The 26,874-nt window shown below is 45.8% G+C and overlaps 1 protein-coding gene across 12 annotated transcripts in view; it reads left to right on the top strand.

Moving 5' to 3' along the window:
* SMARCC2 (SWI/SNF related BAF chromatin remodeling complex subunit C2) overlaps positions 1–26,874 on the top strand; it is a 41,792-nt gene that overhangs the window by 10,476 nt on the left and 4,442 nt on the right. For 3 of the 12 annotated variants that reach the window (XM_077328521.1, XM_077328533.1, XM_077328532.1), the window contains exons 6-28: positions 2,013–2,082; positions 2,832–2,846; positions 3,311–3,380; positions 4,262–4,337; positions 5,001–5,132; positions 7,008–7,123; positions 7,603–7,727; positions 8,042–8,101; positions 10,764–10,801; positions 11,290–11,420; positions 11,515–11,586; positions 11,825–11,938; positions 13,320–13,473; positions 14,035–14,127; positions 14,960–15,079; positions 15,164–15,226; positions 17,194–17,452; positions 18,597–18,920; positions 19,422–19,486; positions 19,915–20,044; positions 21,406–21,572; positions 23,296–23,430; positions 24,808–25,183. In XM_077328521.1, the coding sequence (XP_077184636.1) occupies positions 2,013–2,082; positions 2,832–2,846; positions 3,311–3,380; positions 4,262–4,337; positions 5,001–5,132; positions 7,008–7,123; positions 7,603–7,727; positions 8,042–8,101; positions 10,764–10,801; positions 11,290–11,420; positions 11,515–11,586; positions 11,825–11,938; positions 13,320–13,473; positions 14,035–14,127; positions 14,960–15,079; positions 15,164–15,226; positions 17,194–17,452; positions 18,597–18,920; positions 19,422–19,486; positions 19,915–20,044; positions 21,406–21,572; positions 23,296–23,430; positions 24,808–25,183 (2,905 nt within the window). The remainder of the gene's footprint in view (positions 1–2,012; positions 2,083–2,831; positions 2,847–3,310; positions 3,381–4,261; positions 4,338–5,000; positions 5,133–7,007; positions 7,124–7,602; positions 7,728–8,041; positions 8,102–10,763; positions 10,802–11,289; positions 11,421–11,514; positions 11,587–11,824; positions 11,939–13,319; positions 13,474–14,034; positions 14,128–14,959; positions 15,080–15,163; positions 15,227–17,193; positions 17,453–18,596; positions 18,921–19,421; positions 19,487–19,914; positions 20,045–21,405; positions 21,573–23,295; positions 23,431–24,807; positions 25,184–26,874) is intronic. The other 9 variants (XM_077328530.1, XM_077328528.1, XM_077328529.1 and 6 more) reach the window with 9 other exon arrangements.

Below are 26,874 nucleotides of genomic sequence, written 5' to 3'. Positions count from 1 at the left end.
TTGGACATTCAAGATACACTGTCTTTCTTTGAATGTCTCTTCCTAAGCTCTTTCTATTTGTTCTTGTTTAACTTGTTCGTTGGTGTGAGGCTTCATCGTGTTCTTCAGTTCCTTTTTAAAATACCATCAAAATGTTGCAAGGCGTAAGCCTGGTTCATAGACCAGCACATGATTACATTGTCTTTCCATTTGAATCTGTGTAAGCAACTGGTGCATTTACACATGAATATACTTTGGCTTGATTGAGAAGAATGGCTAAGGGGTTAAGCTAAAGCTTTCATGGAGATGTGTGTTTTGATTGGTGGGAGAAAGTGGACTTCCAAGAGGAATAAGGGTAAGGGGCAACAAAGGAGAAGGGGTTATTCAAATCCACCACAGAGTGGGAATTCCTAGACCAGGGGTCCCCAACCTGAGCCCCGCGGGCCACATGAGGCCCCCGACTTCTTTCTGTGCGTCCCTCCAACGTGCTTGTCTGCTGCTATCACCCTTAGGGCATTTTCCCTCATACTCATACTATTCTTCCTGCCTCAAGAGACATCATCTGTTGCTGTTCATCCTGTCCCTTTCTTGCAAAAAACCCCAACAATAGCAACATTGTTTGTTTTGGTCTCCATGGTTCCTTCTATCAGCCCCCTCTTGTTCTTATCCTCCATAATAGCATTTTGGCCATTCTAGGAGCTTTGCTAGCCCTGTATTGCATCAATGGGGCCATTGCGTCAGGGCAGCCAGCATGCACCGGGGAACCATTCCCCCGTGCACATGTCGAGAATCGCGGGGCTTTTTGCCTCGCCGGAACAGCGGCAGCCAGATGTGGTTGCCGCCATGCATAATAGGTCTGTGACATGTATTCTAAAGTAGGGTTGGGTGATTCGGCCGCCGAAGCAACCATTCCTGCCCGTAGCAGCCAGCACTGCGGCACAGGGGGGAGGGGTCCCAGGCGGTGGTTCGGTGGCGGGCACACACACACAGGCGCGGATTTCTGTGTCTGTGTGTGTACATCAGCCAGCGCGTCCGCGCCGCCCCTCCCCCGCCCGCAGCGCTGGCTGCTATGGGCAGGAACGGCTGCTTGAGCAGCTGAATCACCCAACCCTAAGAAAGGTTTTGAAGCAAAATTAAACATTTTTGGGAAGCAGGTTAATGAAAGTAACTTTTCAAACTTCTCATGCTGCGATGGACTAACATTTGAGAAGGATAGGAATTTACAATTCAATGTTTCAGAATCCATTTGAAGTAGCACCAGAAGATGCAAGTAACTTTTTTCAGATGGAACTAGTTGATTTGCAAGCCAGTGATCATCTCTGAGACATTTACAAAGAAAATAATCTGTGAGATTTCTATTCTGGCCTGCCTGATATATTTATCAACCTAAAGACATTTGCTGCAGGCATGTCCACAGTCTTTGGCACCACATACATTAGTGAACAAACCTTTTCCAAGATGAAAATTGTGAAATCAAAGTGTAGGTCAAGGCTTACACATTAACATTTACATGACATTTTAAGAGTGTCTATCACAAACCTTGACTTGGACATCAGTGCCTTGGCTAACAAAAAATAGCCTCAAAAATCACATTGACTAGGTAAGCAGGTGTAGCTAAATAAAAAGGATTCTACACTGTTCCAAAATAAATTGCATTAAAGTTAACATTTCTTTATTTACCTTTAAATGTTTACTTTTGACCTAAATAAGTTGGTTAATAATTTTATTACATTTTGGTTTAAAATGTGGCCCTCTTTAGGCACTTGGCACGCTAATGTGGCCCCCATGTGCCAAAAGGTTGCCGACCCCTGTCCTAGACCTTACAGAAAGAGGTGCTGTAATCAAATGCAAGTTCATTTGATCCAGGAGTGAACAGTGTGGACCTCTTGATGACCAGGGAAGTGGTTTTTGAACTGGACAAATGGACTTCTCTGCATAGCTGTTATCTTGTGCCTTGCTTCATCATAAGGCATCCCTTCCTGGAAACCAGATGTAAGGTCTGGTCTTTATGGGCACTTATGATCTCTTTCCAGGGAACAGTAACAGAAGATAAGAATAATGCTTCCCATATTGTCTTTCCTGTTCCTGGCAGCCTGGAGGAAGGTGAGATTTCATTCCATGTTTGAATGAAGCAGTTGTGGAATTATGGCTTTCATCTAAATCTTGGTCTACAGAGTCACCGGGCAATGGCGTGTGATAATGAGATAATGACTAGAATGCAGCGCTGTTCATTGTTTGGTCTTTGTTTGTTCCAGTAACTTTATAGGGCTGATGCCCAATTGGAAGGAAAGACATTGCATTTAAAACAGTGCCCCTTAAAGCTACAATGTATTGTATTCATAATATCTATAGCCCCTTTTTACATGTAGTTCTTTGCAAGGTTTACCTTGTGCATCATTGCAGCAATCCCATGAGATGAATGAGTTTCATTTCCAGGTAGACTGGGAGTCAGTCTGTTAAAATTAAATGCTTCAGCTGTCAAATTGAAGGCCAATAGTTGACAGAGAGAAATAACCTTGACCAGATTGCACTGAATGCCTGTAGAGTAGGATACCATCATGACACTAGGGAAATACCGTCTGGAGGAAAAAATTAGTCATTATTGCTATGAACATTGAAAAGCTGTTGGCTCTGGCATCTTTACCAGAATGTACCAATCTCAGGTTGTCACTATTGCAATTCTCATCTAATGTTCTCCAGTTTGTTGCCTTCATTCTTTCAAGAAGTTTCATCTTTTTTTTTTTACTTTGATTTTTACATCTGCATTATTTTTCTTGGACTTTGATTTTTTCACAGCTCAGCAATTGACAACTTACTTTCCTTCCCATCTCTTCTTTGTCTGTTTGATTTAGATTGTACACATACAGGTATGATCTGACTATAATTTTTTTTCTATTTCTCTACCCAGTAGATTTTAAATGTGTTAGGATTAATAATAATACCGTACAAGTAGGAAACTCCCTCTCAGTAATATATTATCCTTGATTTGTACTTTTCTGGATGGTTTGTTGAAGACAGCAGGGGAGGAGGGTGAGAAATCCACTGAGAAATCTCAGGCATTGCTTTGTGGTCCCAGTCTATCCTGTTTGAAATTATAGTAAAATCTGCCAGGGGGAGTAGAAAGGCCAGGTTGTACTCCCCTCTTCTCCTGCTGCCTGTCATTCATGAAGGTGCCTTCTCAACCCATCCAACTCTGCCTGTGTATTTCTGCTTTTCTCTGTAAAGTAGTTAAGCTAGGAACAAATTTCATCCTTTTCCTCACAGAGACCTCTAGCAATAAACAATGCAGCATTTGTCGCATTAATCCCTCCATTTATGGTTTTTCTTATAGAAGAGTGGGTTCGGCCCATCATGAAAAGGGACAAACAGGTTCTTCTGCACTGGGGTTACTACCCAGACAGGTGAGTGTTACCTAATACTAATGGTTGGGATCTGCTGCAGGATTTCAGCAGATGGGGGAAAGGGTGTTGCTTATTTCTCCCCTTTTGGTGCAGACCTCTTGACTCCCCCTCATACTGTTTGTGGGGGGCCTGTGACCCCTAGATACATCGAGTGTGGCACTTTGGCCTATAGCAGAAGGAGAACCACATTTGTATTCTGTTGATGGAAATCACTTCTGTCAGCAATTTTTGGGTAAATCTAGGCCTCTCTGCCATTTAGATTTCTTTAAATATATGTAAAATCCCAGTTTGTGAAAGCTCCCTTGTATGCATCCACTTGGATTTTGTTGTCCTTATCTATGCTTCCTATATTATACTATACTATAGCTTTCTCTCTGCTTCACCTTGTAGACTCAAGGCAAATTGGTATACTTTGGATCGAACTGAGTCTTGCACTGATTCCATGCCCATTTCTTGGCATGGTTTAGAGCAGTGGTCCCCAACCCCCGGTCCGCGGCCCGGTGTCAGGCCACGAAGGCCTCGGCGCTGGGCCGCGGCTCCCTCTTCCCGCTGAAGCGGCCGATCAGCTTGCGGCCCGGCAAGCTTCTTGCTTTGGGAGGGGGCGGGAAGAGAAGCTTGCCGGGCCGCAAGCTAATCGGCTGCTTCGGCGGCTGATTTCCTTACGGCCTGGAGGGGCGGGGAGAGGGAGCCACGGGCGCCGGCATGCTGGCGGCGCAAACATGCACGCGCGGCAAGTCTGCGCGTGCGCGTTTGCGCCGGGTCACCCTCTCCCCGCACGCCGGCGCAGCGGTCCGCAGCCTAAGAAAGGTTGCGGACCACTGGTTTAGAGTGTGTGGGTGAATTGGGGAATTGAATTAATCACTGCCTGCTTCCCTGCCCAGCTATGACACTTGGATTGCAGCAAGTGAAATTGAAGCTCCTGTGGAGGATGCCCCAACAGCTGAGAAGCCCAGGAAGGTAAACTCTTTTGATGTTTGAAACTTTGTTATCATTTGACTGTAAACACTGCTTGGGATTGGATAACTGAGATGTTCAGAAGAGTATTGTGAAGCTCCTAAATAAAAAGTCTGTGGACCTAACTATATTTTACTGTGTCTGTATGTTTACCTTGAATCCTGTTGAACATATGAGCCTTGGCAGTTCTATATTAAATAGAATTCCGAGGTATTTGACAGTTGAGTTTGGACCACAGCTTAAAGGAATAGGAGACATTTTCTGAACCTGAAAAGATGCAGGGAGCAGCTTTTCTCCCATTAATACACATGCCTGAAAATTCAGTTTCAGCATAAAAATCCCAGCACATGTCTGTTTGGTAGGACCAAGTGCAGACCTATAGACAGTGGTTTCCCCCCAAGTGGAACACAGCACTGTCCCTTTTTGAGGCATTTCCATACTCTTCCTGAGCACCACTCATGGGGCTACAGCAAAGAAAAATCTCCTTTGTTTAAATTGAAAGACGAAATGCTCTGCCTGCAAGCAGTCTGTAGAGGGGGGGGGGTGAAGCTTAGCATTGCCTTCTCCCCTTTTAGCCCTTGAGCAGGGCTTTTTGAGATGCAGCTCAGCTGTGAGGCACAACTCAAGGAGCCCACTGATGACATCCTCTCTTCTCCTGACACCCAGGTTCATGCCAAGTGGATCCTTGATACAGATACTTTCAACGAGTGGATGAATGAAGAAGACTATGAAGTAAACGACGAGAAGACTCCTGTCTCCCGGAGGAAGAAAATCTCTGCAAAGACTCTCACAGATGAGGTATGCTATTTTTAGAGAAACTGTAGGGTCTCCTTTTAAAAAAGAAGGAGTGGAGATGTATTAGAATTAAGAAGTGTCTGAGATGTCATTGAGTCAAAGGCAGGGCACTGGAGCTAGTGCGAGAAGCAGCAATAGGTAACCATTCCCTCCCCAGTGCCCAGAGTAAGACCTTACTGGGACCTCCTCACTGCGCTCTTGGTTTTGCAATTACTATTTGTGGATAGTTCTATGTCTTATTGTAAGCTGCTTTCAAAGATAAGTTTGATCGAAATGTGATGGTAGCAAATAATAAATAATGTCTAGTTTGCTGGGCCTCTTTGAAAAAAATGGCAGGCTAGGAGGACCCTGGACTAAGTGAGAAGGACTATGAATTTTCTTAAACCAGACTACTTGAAATAACACACGGTACAATTTGAAGGAAATCCTTCTTGATCTGTATGCTTAAAAACCATTAGTGGACATTGAGCATTCTGTTACATGGCATACAAGCAGCTAGAGGGGGCATGTTCTGGGATCTGAAAAATCTTTGATTGAAATAGACATACAGCTTGACAAGACATGTCTAGGATAACCCTAAAGTTCTTAAAAACACCGAATGCTGAGCTGTTAAAGTAGCTGTATGTGAGTTTCAATTCCATGTCAGTTATCTATTGATGTCTGATACCACTTCAGGCGGCAGATGAGAGACTGAATTTTTGAATGGTCTTCCAACAGGGGGGGAAATCCTCTGCATATTTAGAACATGTTCTAATCTTTTCCCTGTGGTTTACTAGTTTTGAGTGTGTGTGGGGTTCTCAGTCTGCGAAAAGAGGATATCTTGGATGGAATTATTGTCCACCATTGCTCCATAGGTGGAGCTATGTAAATCAGGCAGAATTGTTCTCCCCTCCATGGGAAGGAGAATCCGCTAAGTTCTGGTCCTTTTGTTGTTTTATTTATTTTCCCCAGGGGAAAAGGTGGGAGGGCTCCAGAATCTTTTTTCCCCCCTTCTCCATCAGTTTGTAAAGAGGTGAAAGAGCTGGGTTCCTTTCTTCTTGTGCGGGCACAAGGCTGCACTAAGCTGGCAGCTGCTTGAACAGTTCTCAACCTTTTATTTGATGCGACCCCAACTTTGGTGCTGAAGCCCAGTGGGGACCTAGCTGGAGGAGCTGCCAGTTTAGCACTTCGGAGGTGCTTCTGCTGGCTCCCCCAGATGTGGCCATGGGCGACCCCCTGCAGGAGGTGACTGGAGGGGGGCAAGGACCCTGCCCGGGAGAGGGGGCTGCTGCCACCACTGCTGCATCCACGTTGCTTGTTGTCCACGTCCGCCGGCCTCCATCTCCGCCACCACCGGCCGCCTCCACATGCTGCTGCCTGCTGCCGATGCTGCCCACTGCCACCACCACACGCCACTGCCTCCGTCATGGCGGCAGGCAACCTGGCGACCCTGGGGAAGAGGCCAGGCATCCCCAAATGGGGTCCCAACCCCAAGGTTGAGAACCACTGCCCCAAAGGCATGTGGACTTATCCCTCCAGAAGGGATGACACAACTGCCAAATTTAAATGTCCTTGCCCATGTAGCAGGTGGGAGAAGTAAACTTCACCAGAGAAGAAACATTAACAGTAAACAGCAGGATTCCTTTTTCTGTCGCATCAGCCAGTGCTCAGAGATGCCTCCTGTCTGGAATAGTACAATCCAGTAAAAGGTACATCATGAGAGGCTGCTGGTTATATTCAATGCTTCTCAGGCCTGTTGACTTTCTGAAAATTCAGCTGTCCAATCCCACCCTGATGCAAAGGTGAGAAGTGGAACCCCGAGAAGTTTCCACCGTTGACTTCCTTAGCAGAAACTCATTGGTACAACTAGCGTGGCACGCTTCTCTCTCTTCTCTCTAGGTTAACAGTCCTGACTCAGACCGACGAGACAAGAAGGGCGGAAACTATAAAAAAAGGAAGCGCTCTCCCTCTCCGTCACCTACTCCAGAAGCTAAGAAGAAGAATGCCAAGAAAGGGTGAGGACATGAGACCACCTGCTTCCTTGCTTGCTGGTTCATATCCAGGCTAGCCTAAACTGATTCTGGCAGTGTACTTGTGAACTTCGTGCCCTGTTCTTTAAATTGCCAGTCACTGAAGAATGGTCAGATCTTGCAAAAGCCTGGATAACTCCTTGCAGATACTTCCTTTATTACATCCACCCCAGGTACTGGTTTAGTCAGCATTTTGGAACCCATTCCTTCTTGTTTCTGTATGTGAATGCATGATCCCTCCAGAAGGGATGACCCAGCTGCCAAATTTGAGTGTCCCTGCTCTTATCTGGTCTTTCTCCTGGGAGATAAACATCTAGGACTTCCTTGCAACAGCTAGCCCTTTATGGAGATACACTGGTCAAAGGTTTTGATAAATAATGCAAGGGAAGCCCAGAGTTTCCTGCTTATTTGGAGTACCTATGAGAAGGCTCATTAGTTAGTTCCTCCTACCCCACCTTCTGCAGGCCTTCCACTCCTTATACCAAATCGAAGCGTGGCCACCGGGAAGAGGAGCAAGAAGACCTCACAAAAGACATGGATGAGCCTTCCCCTGTCCCCAATGTTGAAGAAGTCATACTACCAAAAACAGGTCAGGACCCCAGCTCTTGAATAGCACTTCCACAGCCCTTGTTCTTTGTTACGCTTGTTAGATGGGTATCTATAGATCACGTTTGTACTAGCAGATGTCTCTGCCATAAACAGGGTTTTCTAGACTGCTGTGTGTCAGTTTGGTAAATAGACAAGCTTTTCATTTCCATTCATCATGGCATTCTGATCCCTATAATGAAGTGGGAGGTAAGCCCAAATTTACAGGGGGATGCTTCTGTGATAGGGAGGGCAGATGTGAGGATCTCTGAGAGTATTATTCCAGTGAAATATCCTTTCTTTCTCTGTCTTCCATAGTGAACACCAAGAAAGACTCTGAATCTGCTCCTGTGAAGGGTGGCACTATGACTGATTTGGGTAAGAGGCCCTTTGAATTGTGCAATTCTGTGTTCCTCTCTGCAGAGCAGTAAGAACAGTCCTTGGCATGCAGTATTTCCTTATTCTGTTCAAGGAGTCTTACTTTATTTTTCTTTAAATTTCTATATGAATTTCGGATCAGGCTTACGGTTTCGGTCCTTACCTTCAAGGCCATACACAGTCTGGGCCCAGTGTACCTAAGAGACCGTCTCTCTGCCTATGCCCTCCAAAGAGCATTAAGCTCTGCCACCTCCAACCAGCTGATGATTCCTGGCCCCAAAGAAGTGTCTTTGTCCTGGCCCCCACCTGGTGGAAGGAGCTCCTTGAAGAGATCAGGGCCTTGCCTGAAGTTCTACAATCCTGCAGGGCCTGCAAGAGGGAGCTCCTCCACCAGGCATTTGCTTGAGTCCGACTAGCCCAACAACTTCCACAGGTCCCCTTCAGACACTCCCTCCATGATCCGAACCAGCCTGACCTCCTTGGGGGTTTGTCTAAGTTGTAGTTGTTGTTATCGCTGACCAAATCCATTGGAGTTCTGTTGATTTCGATCCACTGTTGGATTGTTGCTGATGTGTTATTTTGTGACTATGTTATATGTTCAGACTGTTCCATGTATAACCCCTGCACTGTTGTATGTGAACCGCCCTGGGGCGTATGGGAGGGCGGTATAGAAATCTAATAAATAAATATAAATTAATTTAAATAAACCACATGCTAGAGGGAAGCAGACTGCTTTCTGTCACTTGCAGCACATTATCTTGTAGGTTTTGAAGGGCGCATGAAAGTCCCTTTGGTGAGTATTAAGACAGGCCCCTGATCCTAATGGCTGCATCACATGCGACATTTTCCTTGCACGGGTCTGCTGCAGTAGAGGAGATTAAAGGTAAAGGTAAAGGTATCCCCTGTGCAAGCACCGAGTCATGTCTGACCCTTGGGGTGACGCCCTCTAGCGTTTTCATGGCAGACTCAATACGGGGTGGTTTGCCAGTGCCTTCCCCAGTCATGACCGTTTACCCCCCAGCAAGCTGGGTACTCATTTTACCGACCTCGGAAGGATGGAAGGCTGAGTCAACCTTGAGCCGGCTGCTGGGATTGAACTCCCAGCCTTATGGGCAAAGCTTTCAGACGGCTGCCTTACCACTCTGCGCCACAAGAGGCTCTTTTAGAGGAGATTACTTGTGCTGAATTTCCGCTTATTTCTAGCAAACCTGATGCAGAATCTCAACATGTAAACCAGGCAAAATAGACATTTGTGAAGTAGCCCTTATAGCTCTTCTAAATATTTTACATGCCTGGCCTGGTTACCGGCCTGCTAGGGTAAATTGAGTTGGTAGAGCCAATACGTTGAGGAAGTGACCCGTTTTGTGAGTCCAAGGGGGATGACATCTGTGTCCTCCTACAACCGAGTTTCAAAAGCCGTTTTGCATGATGTCGTGGGAGTCAGCTACTATTGAAAGGGGGAAAGATCAAAGGTTCTGCTGGCCTAACGTAAGCCTATTGTGTGAGCATAAGCAGTTCTCTGGCTTCCAGTGATTATGTTTCTCTTATTTATTGTTTTATAAATATACCTGGTGTATTCTCTGCTTCAGGGGTAGCCAGCCTTTTTGTTGGTGAGCTTCTGGCAGGAAGTGAGGGCCCAAGAGCAACTTCCCAAGTACGGGGCAGCAAGTACACTAGTCCTTCCCTCTCGCCTCACTGTTGGGGTGCCACCACAGTTGTCCCTCTAAGTTTCCTCATCAGGTTTCGGCAGTGAATGCAGGGCTAGGTGCAGGGGGGCAATATAGCAGTGCATAAACACTCTTTGCCCCCCGATAGCAGTGAAAAAAGAGTGCTGAGAGGTGGGGGCACAGCATTGAGGCACCCTGTCAGAGTTCCTAGTTCCTGCTATGGAACCAGTTGGAATGTGGAGCTTAGTGGGACTGCTACTGCCCTGAAATGCTCCCACAGGGTACTGACCCACAGCACAGGTAGTCCAGCAGGGCAGCTTCCCTGGTGAGACCTTGTACTTGATCACTGGGGCTTGTACAGCCCTGCTGTGGGACCTTCTTGCCTGGTTGCAGCACCTTACCTGGTGCATGGGAGCCAAGGCATGCTGGGCAGAGAGCTGACAGTGCAGAGGCAGCTTAGTGCTCACCTGACTTCCCGCATCCTTGAGAAGCTCTGCAAGCATTGGAGACACTTGCTTCTGTGGAGTGCGCGAGAGGGGGGCACATCCACAAGCACCAGCAAGCTATCAGTTGGGGACCCCTGCTCTCCTGTGATGCTTCCCTCTGCTACTTGTAACTCCTAGCAGTCAGAGGTTTTATTTGTGCAGAGGTGGGTCACTGTTGCTTACCTTCTTAGCAGTGACTACAAGGCTTGAGAAAATAAAGTAGTTGTAATGGCAATAACAAACCTAGAGATTTGGACCCTGTGACTTTCTTCCTTCAAGGGAGAGATCTGTCCTCCAATAAAGAATTACTTTCTGTGACGGAAATAGGGTTTGCTGGAGGAGGTTTCTTTGGTGGAAATTTACAAAGAAAAGTGACTTCTGTGGTAATCTCCGAAATACCCAAGTTAGCCTCTTCCTTCTTGCTGCCTTGCCTAAAGGATATCAGAGGCTGTATGAGTGGAGACTTCTCTCTGAGACTTGGGCTGCCTATGCCTTTTTGTTCTTTTCCAGATGAACCAGAGGATGAGAGCATGGAGACTGCAGGAAAGGTGAGCCAACCAGAACTGTCACATTCCAGCTGTCTCCTGTTTTCATTCTCTTGCCAGTTAAGAGAATCGTCATAACTTTTGTGTCAGGTCTGTTGTCCCCCTCCTCCCACAGACACACAGGCATCCATGTTCTTCTCTTCCTTGACTTCCCTTGATACCAGCAAAAGCGGATACAATTCCATTACTCCAGGGCAGAAAAGATGACTGAAAAGCACCTCTTTGAAAGTCTGTTTAATCGCCAATAATGACCCTTCTGTCTTTCCATTCTCTCAGATAACAGTTTCTTCCAGTTTGTCTTTGCAATGGGTACCATCGTCCGCTCTGCATAAAGCAGGCTTGCAAACTCTTCATAGCAGGAGCTCCATGAATGTAAAATTCCATCAAATGTTTGTAAAGGGAGAATTAGGAACACGTCACCAGAAAAGTCATGGGTATCTATATATATGTGTGTGTGTGTGTTACCTGCTCAAGAGACGTCTGCTTTTCAGGATGAAGAAGAGAACAATGCTGGTAACAAAGGAGAGCAGACAAAGAACCCTGACCTTCATGAAGATAATGTGACAGAACAGACTCATCACATTATCATTCCCAGTTATGCGGCCTGGTTTGACTATAACAGGTACCGTGATGGGGTGTTGTAGGAGTGGTTCTTCACTCATCAGCCCCTCCCTCCTTCGGGCCTGCTGTAGTGCTTCCTTATGCTTCTTCCACAGTGTTCATGCCATTGAGCGAAGAGCCCTTCCAGAATTTTTCAACGGCAAGAATAAGTCCAAGACTCCTGAAATGTAAGACTGATCTTCTTCGTAATAATGACATCCAATAACTGGTGCTTTTGAACTTCAGCAGCCAGACAGCTGGAGGCAGTTCTTTCCCTATTCGCTTGTCTGTTATCTGATTTGAATAGATGCAAACTGGTTTTCAGGATATTGATCATGTGTGAGGAAGAACATAGTATGCAAACAAAAGGGGTTAGAAATGATGATTCTCAATATTTCCTTTCCCCCCCTCTCTGCCGCTCTTTAGCTACTTGGCATACCGCAATTTCATGATCGACACATACCGGCTCAACCCACAGGAGTACCTAACCTCAACTGCCTGTCGCCGGAATCTGGCTGGAGATGTCTGCGCCATCATGAGGTGTGTTGAAATAGCCAAGCCGTGAAGAAGTTAGCTATACGCAGAAACATGCAGGAACAAAGTGAAATGCCAACAAAACAGACCAACACAGTATTCCCCACATTGGATAGAAGTTGGCTGCTCATGAGATTTTAAAAACTTTAAATAAATTTTATAACTTGGTTAATATTTATGTTTGATACAATGTTTTAATTGTTTGTAACTTGCTGTGAGATGTGAGACAAGCCATTACCCTATATACTCGCATATAAACCTAGTTTTTCAGCATCTTTTTTCACACTGAAAATGCCCTCCTCAGCTTATACGCGGGTATATACGGTAATTGAAATAATTACTCCAGCCGGCCAATCGTTGCATTGCCTTTTGCAAATGTGTACTGCAAGCTGAGCTTGCTCTGGCAGCTTGTAGGACGTCAGTGGTTTGATTGAGGAATTCTGATTTTTTTTTTCCTTTTGCCTTCACTTCTTCCTCTTCTTAATCACTTCTTCCAAACTATTCTTTTGGTTTCTGTGGGTGAAAAGCGGGGTACAAAAACCAACATCTATTCATCTTCTTGATTTTTCTGTATTTGTTGGTGGGGGAGGCTGAATGGGAGAGCCTGTGATGATGGAGCATTTCCCACCCTTGGCTTATATGTGAGTCAATAAGTTTGCCCAGATTTTGTGGTAAAATTAGGCGCCTTGTCTTATATGCGGGTTGGCTTATATGCAAGTATATATGGTATTTTAGGTCAGTTGCTTCCAAGTTGTTAGATACTTTGTGAAAGTGTTTCATTGGGACAGGGGATGCATTTATGACCTAGGGAATGCCATGAAAGTCAGTGGATTTATAGAGCAAGAATTGAAGCTTTATGTTTTCCATTTAAAAATGTATTTCATCAAAACAGAAACCTGTTTCTTTTCAGCAATTTCTTGATTGCAATGAAAGAATCAGTTGTTCTGGAGCAAGTTGTGTGAACAGGTCCAAAAGATATCTGCCACTGAGCACAGTGCTGCTTGAGTTCATGTGTTCTGCCCCTTACCCTGAGTGTGTCTCCACTGTCTCTCATCTGTAGAGACGGTCTCCTGTTCTTATACAGCACTTAACGCAACATGTATTTTTCTTGTTTCTTAGCTGCCACTGCCACCATTTTGTTTGAGGAAAACAAATCTATGTGTAGCAATAAGGCTGACTGAAATTAGCCTCAAATTTATGTTGTTAAAGAAGCAAAAAAGCATGAATTGTAAATATCCTGTTTTAGCAAACTTCATCTTCTCTATAGGATTATTCAGCATCTTGTTTGCTTTCCTTTGCCTTTTATTATGAATGCAGCTCCTGAGCCACTTAAATCTAAAAGCAGAGGTTCTGAGCTCAGAATTTGTCTCTGAATCCTCTTTTGCAGGGTCCATGCCTTCCTAGAACAGTGGGGACTCATTAATTATCAAGTGGATGCTGAGAGCCGACCAACACCCATGGGACCACCACCTACATCTCATTTCCATGTTCTGGCTGACACTCCTTCAGGGTTGGTGCCACTGCAGCCTAAGACACCCCAGGTAGGGCTGGTGGAGAACATAGAAGAAGTTGATTTTAAAACCTCTTTTTAAAAGTGATGCATTCTAAAATCTCCTTACTAGCTTTGAATTGTTCCTGCCTCTTTCAAGGATGCTAATCAAGGAAAATCCATGGAGTTATAACCTCATTAGGTTTTGTTTAAATGCTTCTACAGCAACATGTCTTGGTGCTTCAGATGATCTACTTTTTCCATTTGAGCTGGAGGAAAAACTACCCCAGGTGCTGGGCTTCTAGCTCAGCTAACAACATTTGGAGTGTAGGAGCTCAGTTCAAGCCCTGTTAATGAACTTAGGAGGCTTCTGCTGCAAGGGACTGAGCAAGAATTTATCTGCATAGCTCTGCCTCCAAAGCAAGCAGGGAAATGTCACCCACTCCTGAATAACCTCCATTCAACTGAACAGAATCAGGTTTCATGATAAGGCCGATGCTATGTTTCCATTTAAGCAGAAATGCCTCCACATTAATGAGGGCAAATGTCCATAAAATGTTGACCTTTCTGAGTGGGATTGGATGTTTTGAGCATGATCTTGCTTACTCTCTAGGGTCGTCAGACCGACGGTGACACCAAGGCAGGTCGAAAAACCAAGGAGATTGAGGACCTTGTCACAGAGACGGTGAAAGGAAAACCTGAAATGGTAGGAGAAGGGGAGAGTCTCTAAAGGAATGGTTTTGAAACTCAGCACTCCTCAGTAGGGAATGAAGAGGTGGGGCTGCACCAGTTCTTTCCCATGGCCTTGGAGAAGTATGAACTTCCATGCACACAATGGCCCTTCTGTTGAATTTTTTTAGAATGAATAAGAGGGAACTATTAGATGCAGAGAGCCTCTTGTGGCGCAGAGTGGTAAGGCAGCCATCTGAAAGCTTTGCCCATGAGGCTGGGAGTTCAATCCCAGCAGCCGGCTCAAGGTTGACTCAGCCTTCCATCCTTCCGAGGTCGGTAAAATGAGTACCCAGCTTGCTGGGGGGTAAACGGTAATGACTGGGGAAGGCACTGGCAAACCACCCCGTATTGAGTCTGCCAAGAAAACGCTAGAGGGCGTCACCCCAAGGGTCAGACATGACTCGGTGCTTGCACAGGGGATACCTTTACCTTTACCTTTATTAGATGCAGAGGAGACATATTAGATGCAATTGGCTGCATTATCTCCATTGGCTGCTTAATATATTGTGAAGTTTCATTTGTTGGATGGATGGGGAAAGCAAGTCACAGAAAGTTCAGGTGCTCCTGAAAAGTGGCCCATGTTGCTTCCTTAGATGTTTGTTCTCTTACATACATTTTATCATTGTGTAGGTTCAAGATGATTTTTAAGCATAGTGTAGTCTTCACTGCAAATTGGTCACAGATAAGAGAGTTGGATATATTTTCTCTGAAACTTATTGGCAGTGAGGATTTATAACCTCATGAGGTTTCAGGTGTCGGGCTTGGCTAACTTCTGATGGATCTCATTCTCTCCCTCCCCTTCACAGCAGACCACAGCTTCCCAGCAGATGTTGAACTTCCCTGATAAGAGCAAGGAGAAGCCCCCAGACATGCAAAACTTTGGACTGCGTACTGACATGTATACCAAGAAGAATGCTCCCTCTAAGGTAGAGGGTGGCAGGCAGAGGGTGGATTTGCTGAGATGCCTGCTCAGGGGGGAGTGGGTTCTAATGGGTCGTTTTCTCCTTCAGAGCAAAGCTGCTGCGAGCGCTACTCGTGAGTGGACAGAGCAGGAGACACTGCTGCTGCTTGAGGTGAGCAGAACAAGAAGATTCCAATAAATTATGGACTTGTGAGCGTATACTTGGTTTCTCATCATTGTTCATAACACTTCGTAAGGGATCCTCCCCTTCTGCTTTTATTTGCTGAACTCTTGTACCTGTTTTTAGCAGCACTCTAGTAGGTAAAAACGAAAAAAGGTACAAAAATAGATTTTAGTTTGTTCGTTGATTGGTTGGTTCTCCGAGGCCCTCACACTTGGTGTATCCATGAACAGACCGTTCTTTTTCAGACTGGAGTCATTTGCTGCTTTCTCCAAGATGGTATGCTTTCCAGCACTGCAGCAAGTTGGATGCCCTTTTCAGAAGATTTCAGGAATGTTAAAGAGGCTTGGGTTTCAGTGAGAAGGCTCTTGTGATTTGAAAATAATACTGATAATAAAAAGGCAATGAGAATAATTTCTCTTTTATTTTGGCTTGAGTATTGAGGCTCTCATTCCTTGACTGCACCTTGCTTACTTTAACCATGGTTAAGCATTGTTTTATATCTAAGTACCCAAACATCGATGTGAAATCATGGTTTGTGTTAACTAAGGTTAGCCAAACATTCATACCCTAAAAATGCAATATGAAAATTATGTTGATTTGCAAGCAACAGTAACCTGGTCTACTAAATGCCAGTGAAAACTCACCCAAGGACACTCCGGTGCAGGCGAAACATCTGACTCGCTTCTCAGATAGACAGCCTGCATTGCTGCTGCTACTGCTACAGAATTGGGTAGAAGCAAGACTATTTCAATAAGCAATTCAAACAATTATTTAGTTAACTAAGAGGAGAAGACTAAATTGTATTTTTTTTCATTGATTATTTTGATATTTCCTAAACTTAAAAAAGTGCACTCTGAATGGTTGCTGTACCTGCAACACACGTGGATTAAAGAACTAGTTCTGCAGGGCCTGCAAGACGGAGCTCTTCTGCCAGGTGTGTGGTTGAGGCCAGGGCATGGAAGATCGGACAGTCCCCTGGGAGGGCGCTGCCACCACATTTTTGATCCTCTTGGCTGTTGGGTTAAAAATCCCCCTGGGACACCGAGTGGTACTTGCACAAGTTGTGGAAAGAGGGTGCTAGTTGCCACCAGAAATTGAACAGTGGACTGTTTTAATGGGTTTTTAAAAATGGGGATCTATATTTTACGTGGGGGTTTTATTATGTAACCTGCCACAAAACGGCTTGCCGTGGGTGGTGGGATATAAATTTAATAAATAAATAGTAGAGATTTTGTGCAATAAACATTTTAGACAGTGATAGATAGTATATTGCTTATCTTTTTATAACAGTGCTCCTTAAAAACTGCAGCTGTAAATGGGTCCTGGTTAGATTCAGCTCTGGGAAATGCTACTTTTGTCCAATGCTGGTTTCTGTTTTAGTCTCCTTGGTCATTGTACCTATCCTGTCCTGCCTCACGTAACAAGGGCTGGCGATGATTAATGATCAGGTCACTGGGGTGGAAGGTAAATGTAAAGCATAGAAGAAGAGTAAAAAGTCACTTGGATGGATTAGTTGGTGGTGACTTGCCTGGCATCCAGCATCAGATCATAATAGTAATACATGTACTACATGATGACTAATCAAACTGTTTTCTCCACAGTTCTGATCACAAGCCCAGTTTTAAGATATCATATCCTTGCATTAGATTCAGGTTTTGCTTTAAACCAGGGGTAGTCAAACTGCGGCTCATGGGAATTTAGTCCATGGACATCTGGAGGGCCGCAGTTTGACTACCCCTGCTTTAAATCATGCTGTTTTAAAAAGAGAAATTATAGCTGGAACATTTTTTTAAATTAAAAATTTGATTCAAATGTTGAAAAACAATAATGTATTTTTAAAAAGAACAATAACAACAGAAAATAACAAATATTCAATGATTATCCAGCCTGGGTAGCTGCTTCTGATTCTTGTCCTTTAATGCCTAGGTCTAATCTATTTCTCCACTGCTCTGTAGGCCTTGGAGATGTACAAGGACGACTGGAACAAGGTTTCTGAGCATGTTGGCAGCCGCACTCAGGACGAATGCATCCTACACTTCCTACGTCTCCCCATTGAAGACCCTTACCTGGAGGACTCGGAGGCCTCTCTTGGGCCCCTAGCCTACCAGCCCATCCCCTTCAGCCAGTCAGGCAATCCTGTTATGAGCACTGTGGCCTTCCTGGCTTCTGTGGTGGACCCCCGAGTGGCATCTGCAGCAGCCAAGTCTGCCCTAGGTAATTACCCTCCTATCCTGAGCATAGGTGCGCCCCATGGACATCTCCCCCAATTAGCAAGCCCAGAAAGGTAAACAGAACACATTTTGCAAATTATGCAGTTGATTCCATCTCCTAGGCTCTTATTTTTCACATAATTTGGTGGGGTGGGAAAGTTGCATTGGCAAGAATTTGGGGGAGGAAGGATATTGTGAGTGGTTGGGCTTGTAGAAGAAGGGTCACAGCATGGATGCAGGGCACAATGTGATTATCCCTCTGTTTACTGGAAATGCTGTCCATCCCAGGTCTCTCTATAGTGTGTTCCCCACACTACCAAGTTTTTCTCTACAGCCGTGCAGACTAGAAAGTTGGAGTTTAAAAAAATGAAAGCAGAGGATCTCAGGATGCCGAGTTCTGGGCCTGTATCCTGGGAACCAGTAAGGAGATTTCCTGCTGTTACAAGTGATGCTTTTTGCACAGAATGTACCTTGAGTGGACTCCTACCTCCATTTTGTTTTAGCTTCATTTGTGCCATGTATCTCTATCAGATATGCTGCCAACTAGCTTACCTCGTAGCCCCTTTCCCCAGACCCTCTTGTAAGGAAAGTGAGGCCACCTAATGTGCCGCAACTCAAACACTAATCTCCCAATACAAGTAAACATTCCAGGGACTTTTGGGCAATCAGCAGTTCCTTCTAACTTGTCCCTGTATTTGTTTGTGAGAGGATATTACTTAAAACAGTAACATAGGAGGTAGCTGCAGAATACGGTAGTGAAGTTGTGTGATTTTCAAATTGTGAAAAGACTTGGAAGGTGTGCTCAAGAACTGGCTAAGTTGTGAAATGTATTTATTTAGTCTGGGATCTAGAGCAAATCCCTCCATTGGATGCTAGAGTGTTTGCTAAAGCAAGTCCCTCCAGTGGTGAAAAACCTGTTGTGGCTGCGCCATGAATGTTCCTCTGCCCATCTTGCAGCTGTTGCATCATCTTCTGCAATTTTTCTCCCTTTCTCAGTGACTTTTTGGTCCAATCACATTTCTTGTTGACCTGGCCCCGTGACCTGGACCATTCTGCCCTGTTCTACCCTTCTGATATCCACATTGCCCATATTGTTTCTCAGCTGTTGCTCTGAAGTGAGCCATTCAGCTTGTCTGTGTCTTCTGCAGAGGAATTCTCCAAGATGAAGGAAGAGGTGCCTACTGCCTTGGTTGAAGCTCACGTCCGCAAAGTGGAGGAAGCCGCCAAGGTGACAGGCAAGGCAGACCCGGCATTTGGGCTGGAGAGCAGCGGAATTGCAGGGACCACATCCGATGAGCTGGAGAGAATAGGTGAGGGGGGCGAGCGGGGCGCCTTCCGCGCTTCAACCCGTGAAGCGCCTTCGTTGGACCTCGCCCAGTGTGCGGTGGGGACTAAGAAGGGGGCCGAGACGCAAGAGACCAGAGCCGGCCTGGCTTCCGGCCTGGAGCTCACACTCAATCGCCTGGCACAGGGTAAGGGGTTTCCCATTTTCACTCCATCTAACTCCCCCTCCCCTCCCATTGGGCTGGGTCAGCCACAGGTTGGGATTTGTGGGTAGTGCTCTTCTCCCCCAGGAGGATAGTGGCTGGCTTAAGGAGTTGGAGAGCAGTAACTTTAAACAGTGTTCCTCGGGACATGTCTGGTTTCAAGCTGGAGTTGAGTAACTAGAGAACAGTGGAGGAGACTGGCATTTAAATATTTCTCCTATAATGGGGACCCAGTCCTGCTTCTGAGCCAGAGCAAGAATATGTTGAGCTTTGGTTTAGAGGACCCCTTGGCTGTTGTTCTTTGTAAAGGCCCTGGAGATAGGATGCCAGACATACGTGGACTCCTTGGTGCATTTCAGAGCCAGCCTTCCTATTCCCATTCATTATTCCTCCAAAAACAATAGGGGGTGTGGGTGGAGCTCTTACGTACAGGCACTAAAATCAGCATCTTTTGTCCTGTCCTTTTTTTCTCCACTGCTCACTCAGAAGAGAGCTGCACAGACGAGAATCGGGCAGAGCCACAACCTTCAGAAGAGAAGAAAGAGGTGAAGGTGCGGGAGGGCATGGCCTAATACCTCATTTACACAGGAGGAAGAAATGGACCCTGAGTTAAACCCCTGGGGCATGGTATAGAGGGCATAGTTCGGGAGGTGGTAAAATGAAGGGCTGGCTTTTAGGAAACTCCTCCCATGAGATTGCTGAGCCAGATTGCAATCGTTTCAAATTCTCTAAAGAAAGGCATAGTGACAGCCAACTGGCAACGATTCCTTATCTCAAAGTCATTCAGTATATGAAGCTTCTGATGCAGTGTTTCCAGGTTTTCTGAGCAGCTGGAAGGCTAAAACTCTGTTCCAGCCAGTGCTTTTGTGCTGTGTACATAAGTTTCAAACTGTAGCTGTTGGTCACGACCTGAGAAAGAATAGTAATTTTTAGAGCGGCTATAGGCAGCTGTTGGCACCAAAGTCTTCTTTCAATGCAGGAGCCAAGAGAAGGATCCCTGGAGGAGGAAGCAAAAGAGAAACTCGGAGAGGGGCCTAGGAAAGAAGAAGATAAGAACAAAGAGGCTGATGGAGAGAAGGAAATGGACAAGGATGATGGGGACCCCATGGGTAAGCAACACCTTCCAAGAAAGGTCAGAAGTAAATCTAATAGAACAAGATTTTCGGTGCATAAGCTTTCAAGAGTCAAAGCTCCCATTGTTAGACAGGGTAAATGTTGGAGTTTTGAGTCTTGAAAGATGATGCTCCGAAAATCTTGTTGGCCTATAGGGTTCAGCTGGACTCAAATCTAACTGTTCTACTGCTAACCAACCCAGATATCCCCTGAACTGCCTTCCAGAATGTGGCAAGACTTGTACCAGGGCTAGTGAAGTAGGAGCCCTAATTTATTTATTTACTTACTTAGATTTTTATACCGCCCTCCCATACGGCCCAGGGCGGTTTACATGGGAACACTGTGGGATACATAGCATGTTATACATTAATAACAGTCCTTTTTCACTGTTTCAGTGATGCCACTTTGAGCTACGAGGCACATGTGGGTGAAAAGCCACACAGTGGGGGTGCAGTGATGAGGGGGAACTGGACAAAGCCTCCTGCTCCTCTGCTCATGAAGCTTCATTGGCAGAAACATAGGATCATAGAACCATAGAGTTGGAAGGACCTCAAGGGTAATTAGTCCAACCCCCTACAGAATGCAGGGAATTCAAAATTACCTGCCCACCCACAGTAACCCCAGTTCGATGTCCAAATGATTCTCCCCTCCCCCCAAAAAACAAAAACAAAAAGCAATCCTTGGTCAGTCTGGTTTGGAGGAAATTTTCCTTCTGACCCCAAAGTGCCCATCAGCATTTCCCTGGGTATTCATGGAAGGGCCACAAGAGCCAAGCTCATACTGAATCCCTTCTGCCCGCCCACTCACAGTATGCCTAAGTTCACAGAATCAGCATTTTGATAGAATCATAGAATCATAGAGTTGGAAGGGACCTCATGAGTCATCTAGTCCAACCCCCTGCACTATGCAGGACACTCACAACCCTATCGCTCATCCACTGTAACCTGCCACCCCTTTAGGCTTTCACAGAATCAGCCTCTCTATCAGATGGCTATCTAGCCTCTGTTTAAAAATTTCCAAAGATGGAGAACCCACCACCTCCCAAGGAAGCCTGTTCCACTGAGAAACCACTCTAATGAAGGAGTAGTGATTTCACCCAATTCCATCTCTTCATATACACCACCAGCCTCATGGCCTTTTCTTTTTGTCCATATGCATCCTGTGTGGGGAAACATCCATGCCATCATCCCGTTCTGTCGGGCAGTGGATTGGGTACAACCCAGAATGTATGACCAAAGATGCAGTGAAGGGCTCTGGGTACTGAGGAGCATCCCTCCCCCCCAATTCTTTCTCTGCTTTCAAGTAGCAGTCATATGTGCCTAGCCACAGTTCCCATAGCGTTTTTTCTGCTCCCCAGCTGATGGAGACAAAGAGAAAGAGCCCAAGGATAGCCAGGAAGAGGGACCCAAGGATCTTGCTGAGATTGAGGGTGAACGAAAGGCCAAGGTGGAGAGGGACATTGGTGAAGGTAACCTCTCCACTGCAGCAGCTGCTGCTCTGGCTGCTGCAGCCGTAAAGGCAAAGGTGAGTAGCCAGGGGAATGACTGGATGCTGTGGCCTTTGGAGGCCAGACCTGTAATTTTGGATCGGTAGCCCACAAGACTTTGACCTAGAGAGGGAGGCCTAGAGAGACTTTGACCTAGAGAGTGAGTTACAAAAGTTATGAGGCCTGATGAGGCCTCAGCCACAAGCTTACTTGGTCACTCCAAGAAATCTGCGTGCTCGATTTTTTGCGTTGTTTATAATACGTTTCCACTCTTGGTGATTGGTGGCAGTAGTTTTGGCCATATGGATAGTCAGTAGCTTGATCTGTTTAAGCCATGTTTTCTTTGGCACCAGTTGTTGGATCTTCCATTCAGTTGGTCGTTTTTGCCAGAGGAGTTTATGAGGCAGTCTGCTGGTGTTCATTCTATAGACATGGCCAAACCATTGCAGCCTGTGCTTTTGGATTTGTTCTTTAATTTGCAGCTAGTTGTCACATTTTATCCGAATTGTCTCATTTTGATTATGATCAGAGAGACAGCCAGAATCTGCCGCAGGCATTGCATTTGGAAGGTCTTGAGTTTATGTCAGGTTTTAGTAAAGTCCATGTTTCTGATCCATATAGGAGGATTGGAAGCATTAGTGTCTGGAAGAATCATAGAATAATAGAGTTAGAAGGGACCTCATGGGTCATATAGTCCAACCAAAGAGACAAACTTTGGTCTTGAGAGAGATGTTTGTCTTCTTCCAGAGGTGCCATTGAGGGTGGCAAATGCTGATGTTGCTTGGCCAATCCTATTGTGGGCTTCAGTGGTAGATGACACTTTCTTTTCTTGCATCAATGAGCCTAAGTATTTAAATTCTTTGACTTGCTCAGTTTGGGCTCCGTTGAAGTTGGTGATCCATCTGTGGATCCGTTGAAGTTGGTGATCCATTTGTGGGTGATCCATCTGGGGTTATGACTTTGGTTTTGTCCACATTTATTTTTAAGCCATAAGATTGGGCGATGCATCCTCATAGAGGATGTTAGTAGCCTCTGCATCTGTATCGCAAATATGACACTATCACTTGCAAACATTAGATCTGTCAGGAAGTTGTTTTGGCCATATTGAACTCCACATCTATTCTTGAATACTTTTCTCATAATAGCATCAACTACGATGTTAAAAATTAGGGGGAAAGCCACATCTTCTTGGTGCACTCTAGTCTGGATGGTAAACTCTTCTGATAGCTCATTTTGAATTTGCACTTGGCTTGTTGAACCATCATATGTTGTTTGAAGGAGTGTGATTGTTTTTGGAGGCACATTTTCAGTTTCTAGTACCTTCCATAGAGAAGGCCAGCGGACATAGTCAAAAGTAGATTTGAAGTCAATAAAGACAATGACAGTTCTCTTTCCGCACCTGATTCTTTCCTCTGCTAGTTGACGGATGGTGAACATTTGATCAATACAGCCCCAATGTGGCCTAAATCCTGCTTGCTCTTCTCTGCTAGTCTGTTCACAATGTTCCCGTAGCCTTGAGTGTATGATCTTCATAAATACTTTGCTAATAACTGACAAGAGGCTGTTGCCACGGTAATTCTTAAATCTAGAATTACAGATTGCAGGCATCTAGAGCTGTTAGTACTGACTGTGTTTTAGGATGATGTCCTTGCTTTGACTTCTCTGCTGGGAGATGTCATTCTTTCAGGCTTTGTGGGATTCTGTAGCATGGTGTTGCCAGACTCTAGCTCCAGCCTCCTTTTCTTTCCCTTCCGCCCACAGCACTTGGCAGCAGTGGAGGAGCGTAAAATCAAGTCGTTGGTGGCCTTGCTGGTGGAGACACAGATGAAGAAACTTGAGATCAAGTTGAGGCACTTTGAGGAGCTGGAGACCATCATGGATCGGGAACGTGAGGCAGTAAGTGCAGCTGTCTTCTCAAAGTTTACTCTGCCCAAAGCCAGCTTTCTGGTCATGTTTGCTGGCTGGTTGTCATGATGACCTTTGCTTAAATTTGGGGGCACCATACCCACTTCACGGTGGTTAATTTTGCAGTCTGAGTCCACTTACTTGTGGGCAGGAGATGGTCTAGAGCAGCCATTCCTAATCAGGGTTACATGTAACCCCAGGGTTACTCCAGAACCCCAGAGGGGTTACCCCAGTTGGGGAGATTTAAATGTTTTAAAATAGTTTTCTAATTCTCTAAAAGAATTACTGGGGTGGTCTTCTCCTTATTTGGGTAGGTTGGCTTGCCCCTCCCAAAGTGGCCAATGATGGGTGGGGGTCCTTTGGGATTTCTGCAGTGACCTTGTTGAATTTACATACAGTAGAAAAGGAGTGGGAGAGAAAGATGGATCTGCTGTACACCCCCATTGGCTCCTTCCATTTCCCCCCTCTCAGAATTTCTTCTCAGAGCCCGCTGGCAGAAAACTGCTGGAGGAAGGCTGTTGCAAGCAAAGGGATTCAGATATTCAGTCAGGAGGGGACGGTATCCAGTGCCACAGAATCTACCCTCCAAAGCAGCCATTTTCTCCAGGGGAACTGATCCTTGAAGTCTGGAGAGGAGCTGTAATTCCAGGGAATCCCTAGGTCACAACTGGAGGCTGGCATCCCTAGCTGAGAGCTACTACACCTGGGTCCAGTGCAAGGACTGTGCGCAGTCTGCAAAAGGATTCCTTCCTTCCTTCCCAGGTTTCCCCTTGCCCTGGCAGCCATTTCTGACCTTGGGAAAATATATTCTTGCTAGGATTGCCAACCTCCTGGTGGTACCTAGAGATCTCTCAAGGTTACAGGGAAGTCCAAATAACACAGATCATTTCCCCTGAGGAGAATTGCTGCTTTGAATGGGGGGCTTTATGACAGCTCAGACTAATGCTTCCTTGTTTAGCTCAGGCAAGTTACTGCACACACCAAACTGCAATTAACTTCTTATATAACAAGCATTTTATTTTATGAGCGATGCCACACACACTGTAAACATGTGGCTTCCGGAGGTATGGCAGGGAGGCATGGGCAGCTGATATCACATCCAGGGTTACCCGAAGCTTGAGGAATATTTCAGGGGTTACTCCACAGTCAGAAAGTTGAAAAAGGCTGGTCCAAAGGCACATCTCGTTGGGTACATTGCTGCAGTGAAGTAGATCTGGACGTGGTTGATGCCTGAAGCAGAACCTGTGCTTATGCAATGTCTGTGACATAAGAGTTTGAGAGAGAAAGGAAACAGGGCAAAGAAGGAAAAATGCATGAAAGGACTTGGGGGACTCTGGCACGTTGTAACCTTTGCTAAACTCTCTGCAGCTAGAGTACCAGAGGCAGCAGCTCCTGGCTGACCGACAAGCCTTCCACATGGAGCAGCTCAAGTATGCCGAGATGCGTGCCCGCCAGCAACATTTCCAGCAAATGCATCAGCAGCAGCAACAGCAGCAGCTGCCACCTTCTCTCCCTGCTGGCTCACAGTCCCTCCCTTCCTCAGGGGCTCCCCTGGCACCCACTGCTCATTCCATGCCCGTCTCCCAGACACCTGTGCCAGCTGCCAGCTCCCTCGGCCAGCCCAGCGGCCTGACTCAGGCAGAACAGATTGGGCAGCCAGTCACAGTTCAGCCACAGCCAGCAGCAACTGGAGCACCACAGACAGGACCCGGTCAAACTGGACAGCCTTCTGCAGGTTCTCATGGTAAGCAGTTGATTGTTTATATGGTTCATTAAAGTGGTAACAGGAGAAAGCCTACAGCTCAGTGGTTTATTTATATACCACTATTCCTCATTGCTTAAAGCGGTTTACAATAAAAACAGACTAGAAACAACCTGGAAGCAGTCAGGAAATAGCCCTCCCGAACCATACAGCTTTACACTGCCATGTGAACTAAATGATGGGTGAAGCATCCCTGTGGCTGGGCACATGGTTTTCCGAATGTTTTAAGCTCTGTCATTCCCAGTTAAAAGATCTCAGGTAACAGGGTTGGGAGAGAAGTGCTGAAGCCTTGATGAATTTCTGCCAGTTACTGTGCTAGATAGGCCAATGTCCTGACTTGGTCTAGGGTAGCATATAGGAACAGAATAACGATGGTTTTAGAACTGGCACAAACTGGTTAGTCTATTCTACTGAGTAGAGCAAGAAACTTGGATCAGGAGGGTGTTGATTAAGGATGGAGCAGGCCAGGATCCTGCGAGGAGCTTCAGCAACTCTATGGCTTTTTGGGGCTGTCTGCAAAATAGGACCAGTGTTCACCTACCCACCCTGCAGGAGGTCATGGTGGCTTATTATGAAACATCCAATTCATACATTGCATAAAAACTGGAAAAAATCCCTCCACTCCTGCACTGCTTCAAGTGTCATTCATGTAGGAAGAACCCATGCCATTTGCTTAGCATGGTTGTTATTGGAGCTGCACAACTGCAGGGAAGCATCTCTCACTCCCACAGTAAGATACAAACTGAGCCACAGTTATATAGTTATGATATGAATCTGGCAATAGCTTATTAAGGTTCCTTGTTCTTCTATGCAGTCCAACACTGTGCTTGTGCAAGCCAGCCACTCAGAAGATTTTTAAAGCTTGTTCTTTCAGCCTCTCAACAGAGCAGGAGAGCCCCTGCTGTCTAGAGTGTTTTGGCAGTCATTTTCTTGCTCAAATGGTTCATATGCCCTGGGGAAGGTGCTCCTCTTCCCTCTATTCTAACTTCACTGCTGCTTGCGTGAGTTTTCTCTGTGATTTGCCAGCCTTTTTTTCTCTTCAGGACCTCCAAAAGACTTTATTTAAATGACCCGCACTGACAAGCATGGATTATGCTTAATTTGTTTGGGTGAGTGGCATAATGCGGCAGCCTGCAAGATCGGCCAATAGTTCACCCCTAAACCCTGTAATGTCCATGCCTTCAGGTTCAAATCAGCTCTATGGGAGAAGGGAAGTGGAAGGAGGAGGGGGTAGTCAGGGGTGGGGGATGGAAGGCGATAGGCTGGCCACTGGACAGACAGGCATTCCGGTTGGAGGAGGAGGCACTCAGGGGCGGGACAGTCACCCTGAGTGGGTGTTAAGTGTTGAGTGGCACTTAAGCCATGAGACCAGCTCCTCCAAGCCCTTACCAGAAATATTAAGTGGAACAGATTATTTATTATTATTAATTTGTTATTATTAATAAATGTCTAAGAGCCTCTTGTGGCGCAGAGTGATAAGGCAGCCGTCTGAAAGCTTTGCCCATGAGGCTGGGAGTTCAATCCCAGCAGCCAGCTCAAGGTTGACTCAGCCTTCCATCCTTCCGAGGTCGGTAAAATGAGTACCCAGCTTGCTGGGGGGTAAACGGTAATGACTGGGGAAGGCACTGGCAAACCACCCCGTATTGAGTCTGCCATGAAAACGCTGGAGGGCG

This window comes from Paroedura picta, chromosome 3 (assembly GCF_049243985.1).
Source record: "Paroedura picta isolate Pp20150507F chromosome 3, Ppicta_v3.0, whole genome shotgun sequence".
NCBI classification, from domain to species: domain Eukaryota; kingdom Metazoa; phylum Chordata; class Lepidosauria; order Squamata; family Gekkonidae; genus Paroedura; species Paroedura picta.
Note: the sequence above shows the minus strand (reverse complement) of the source record. Positions and strands in the feature narration are given on the sequence as shown.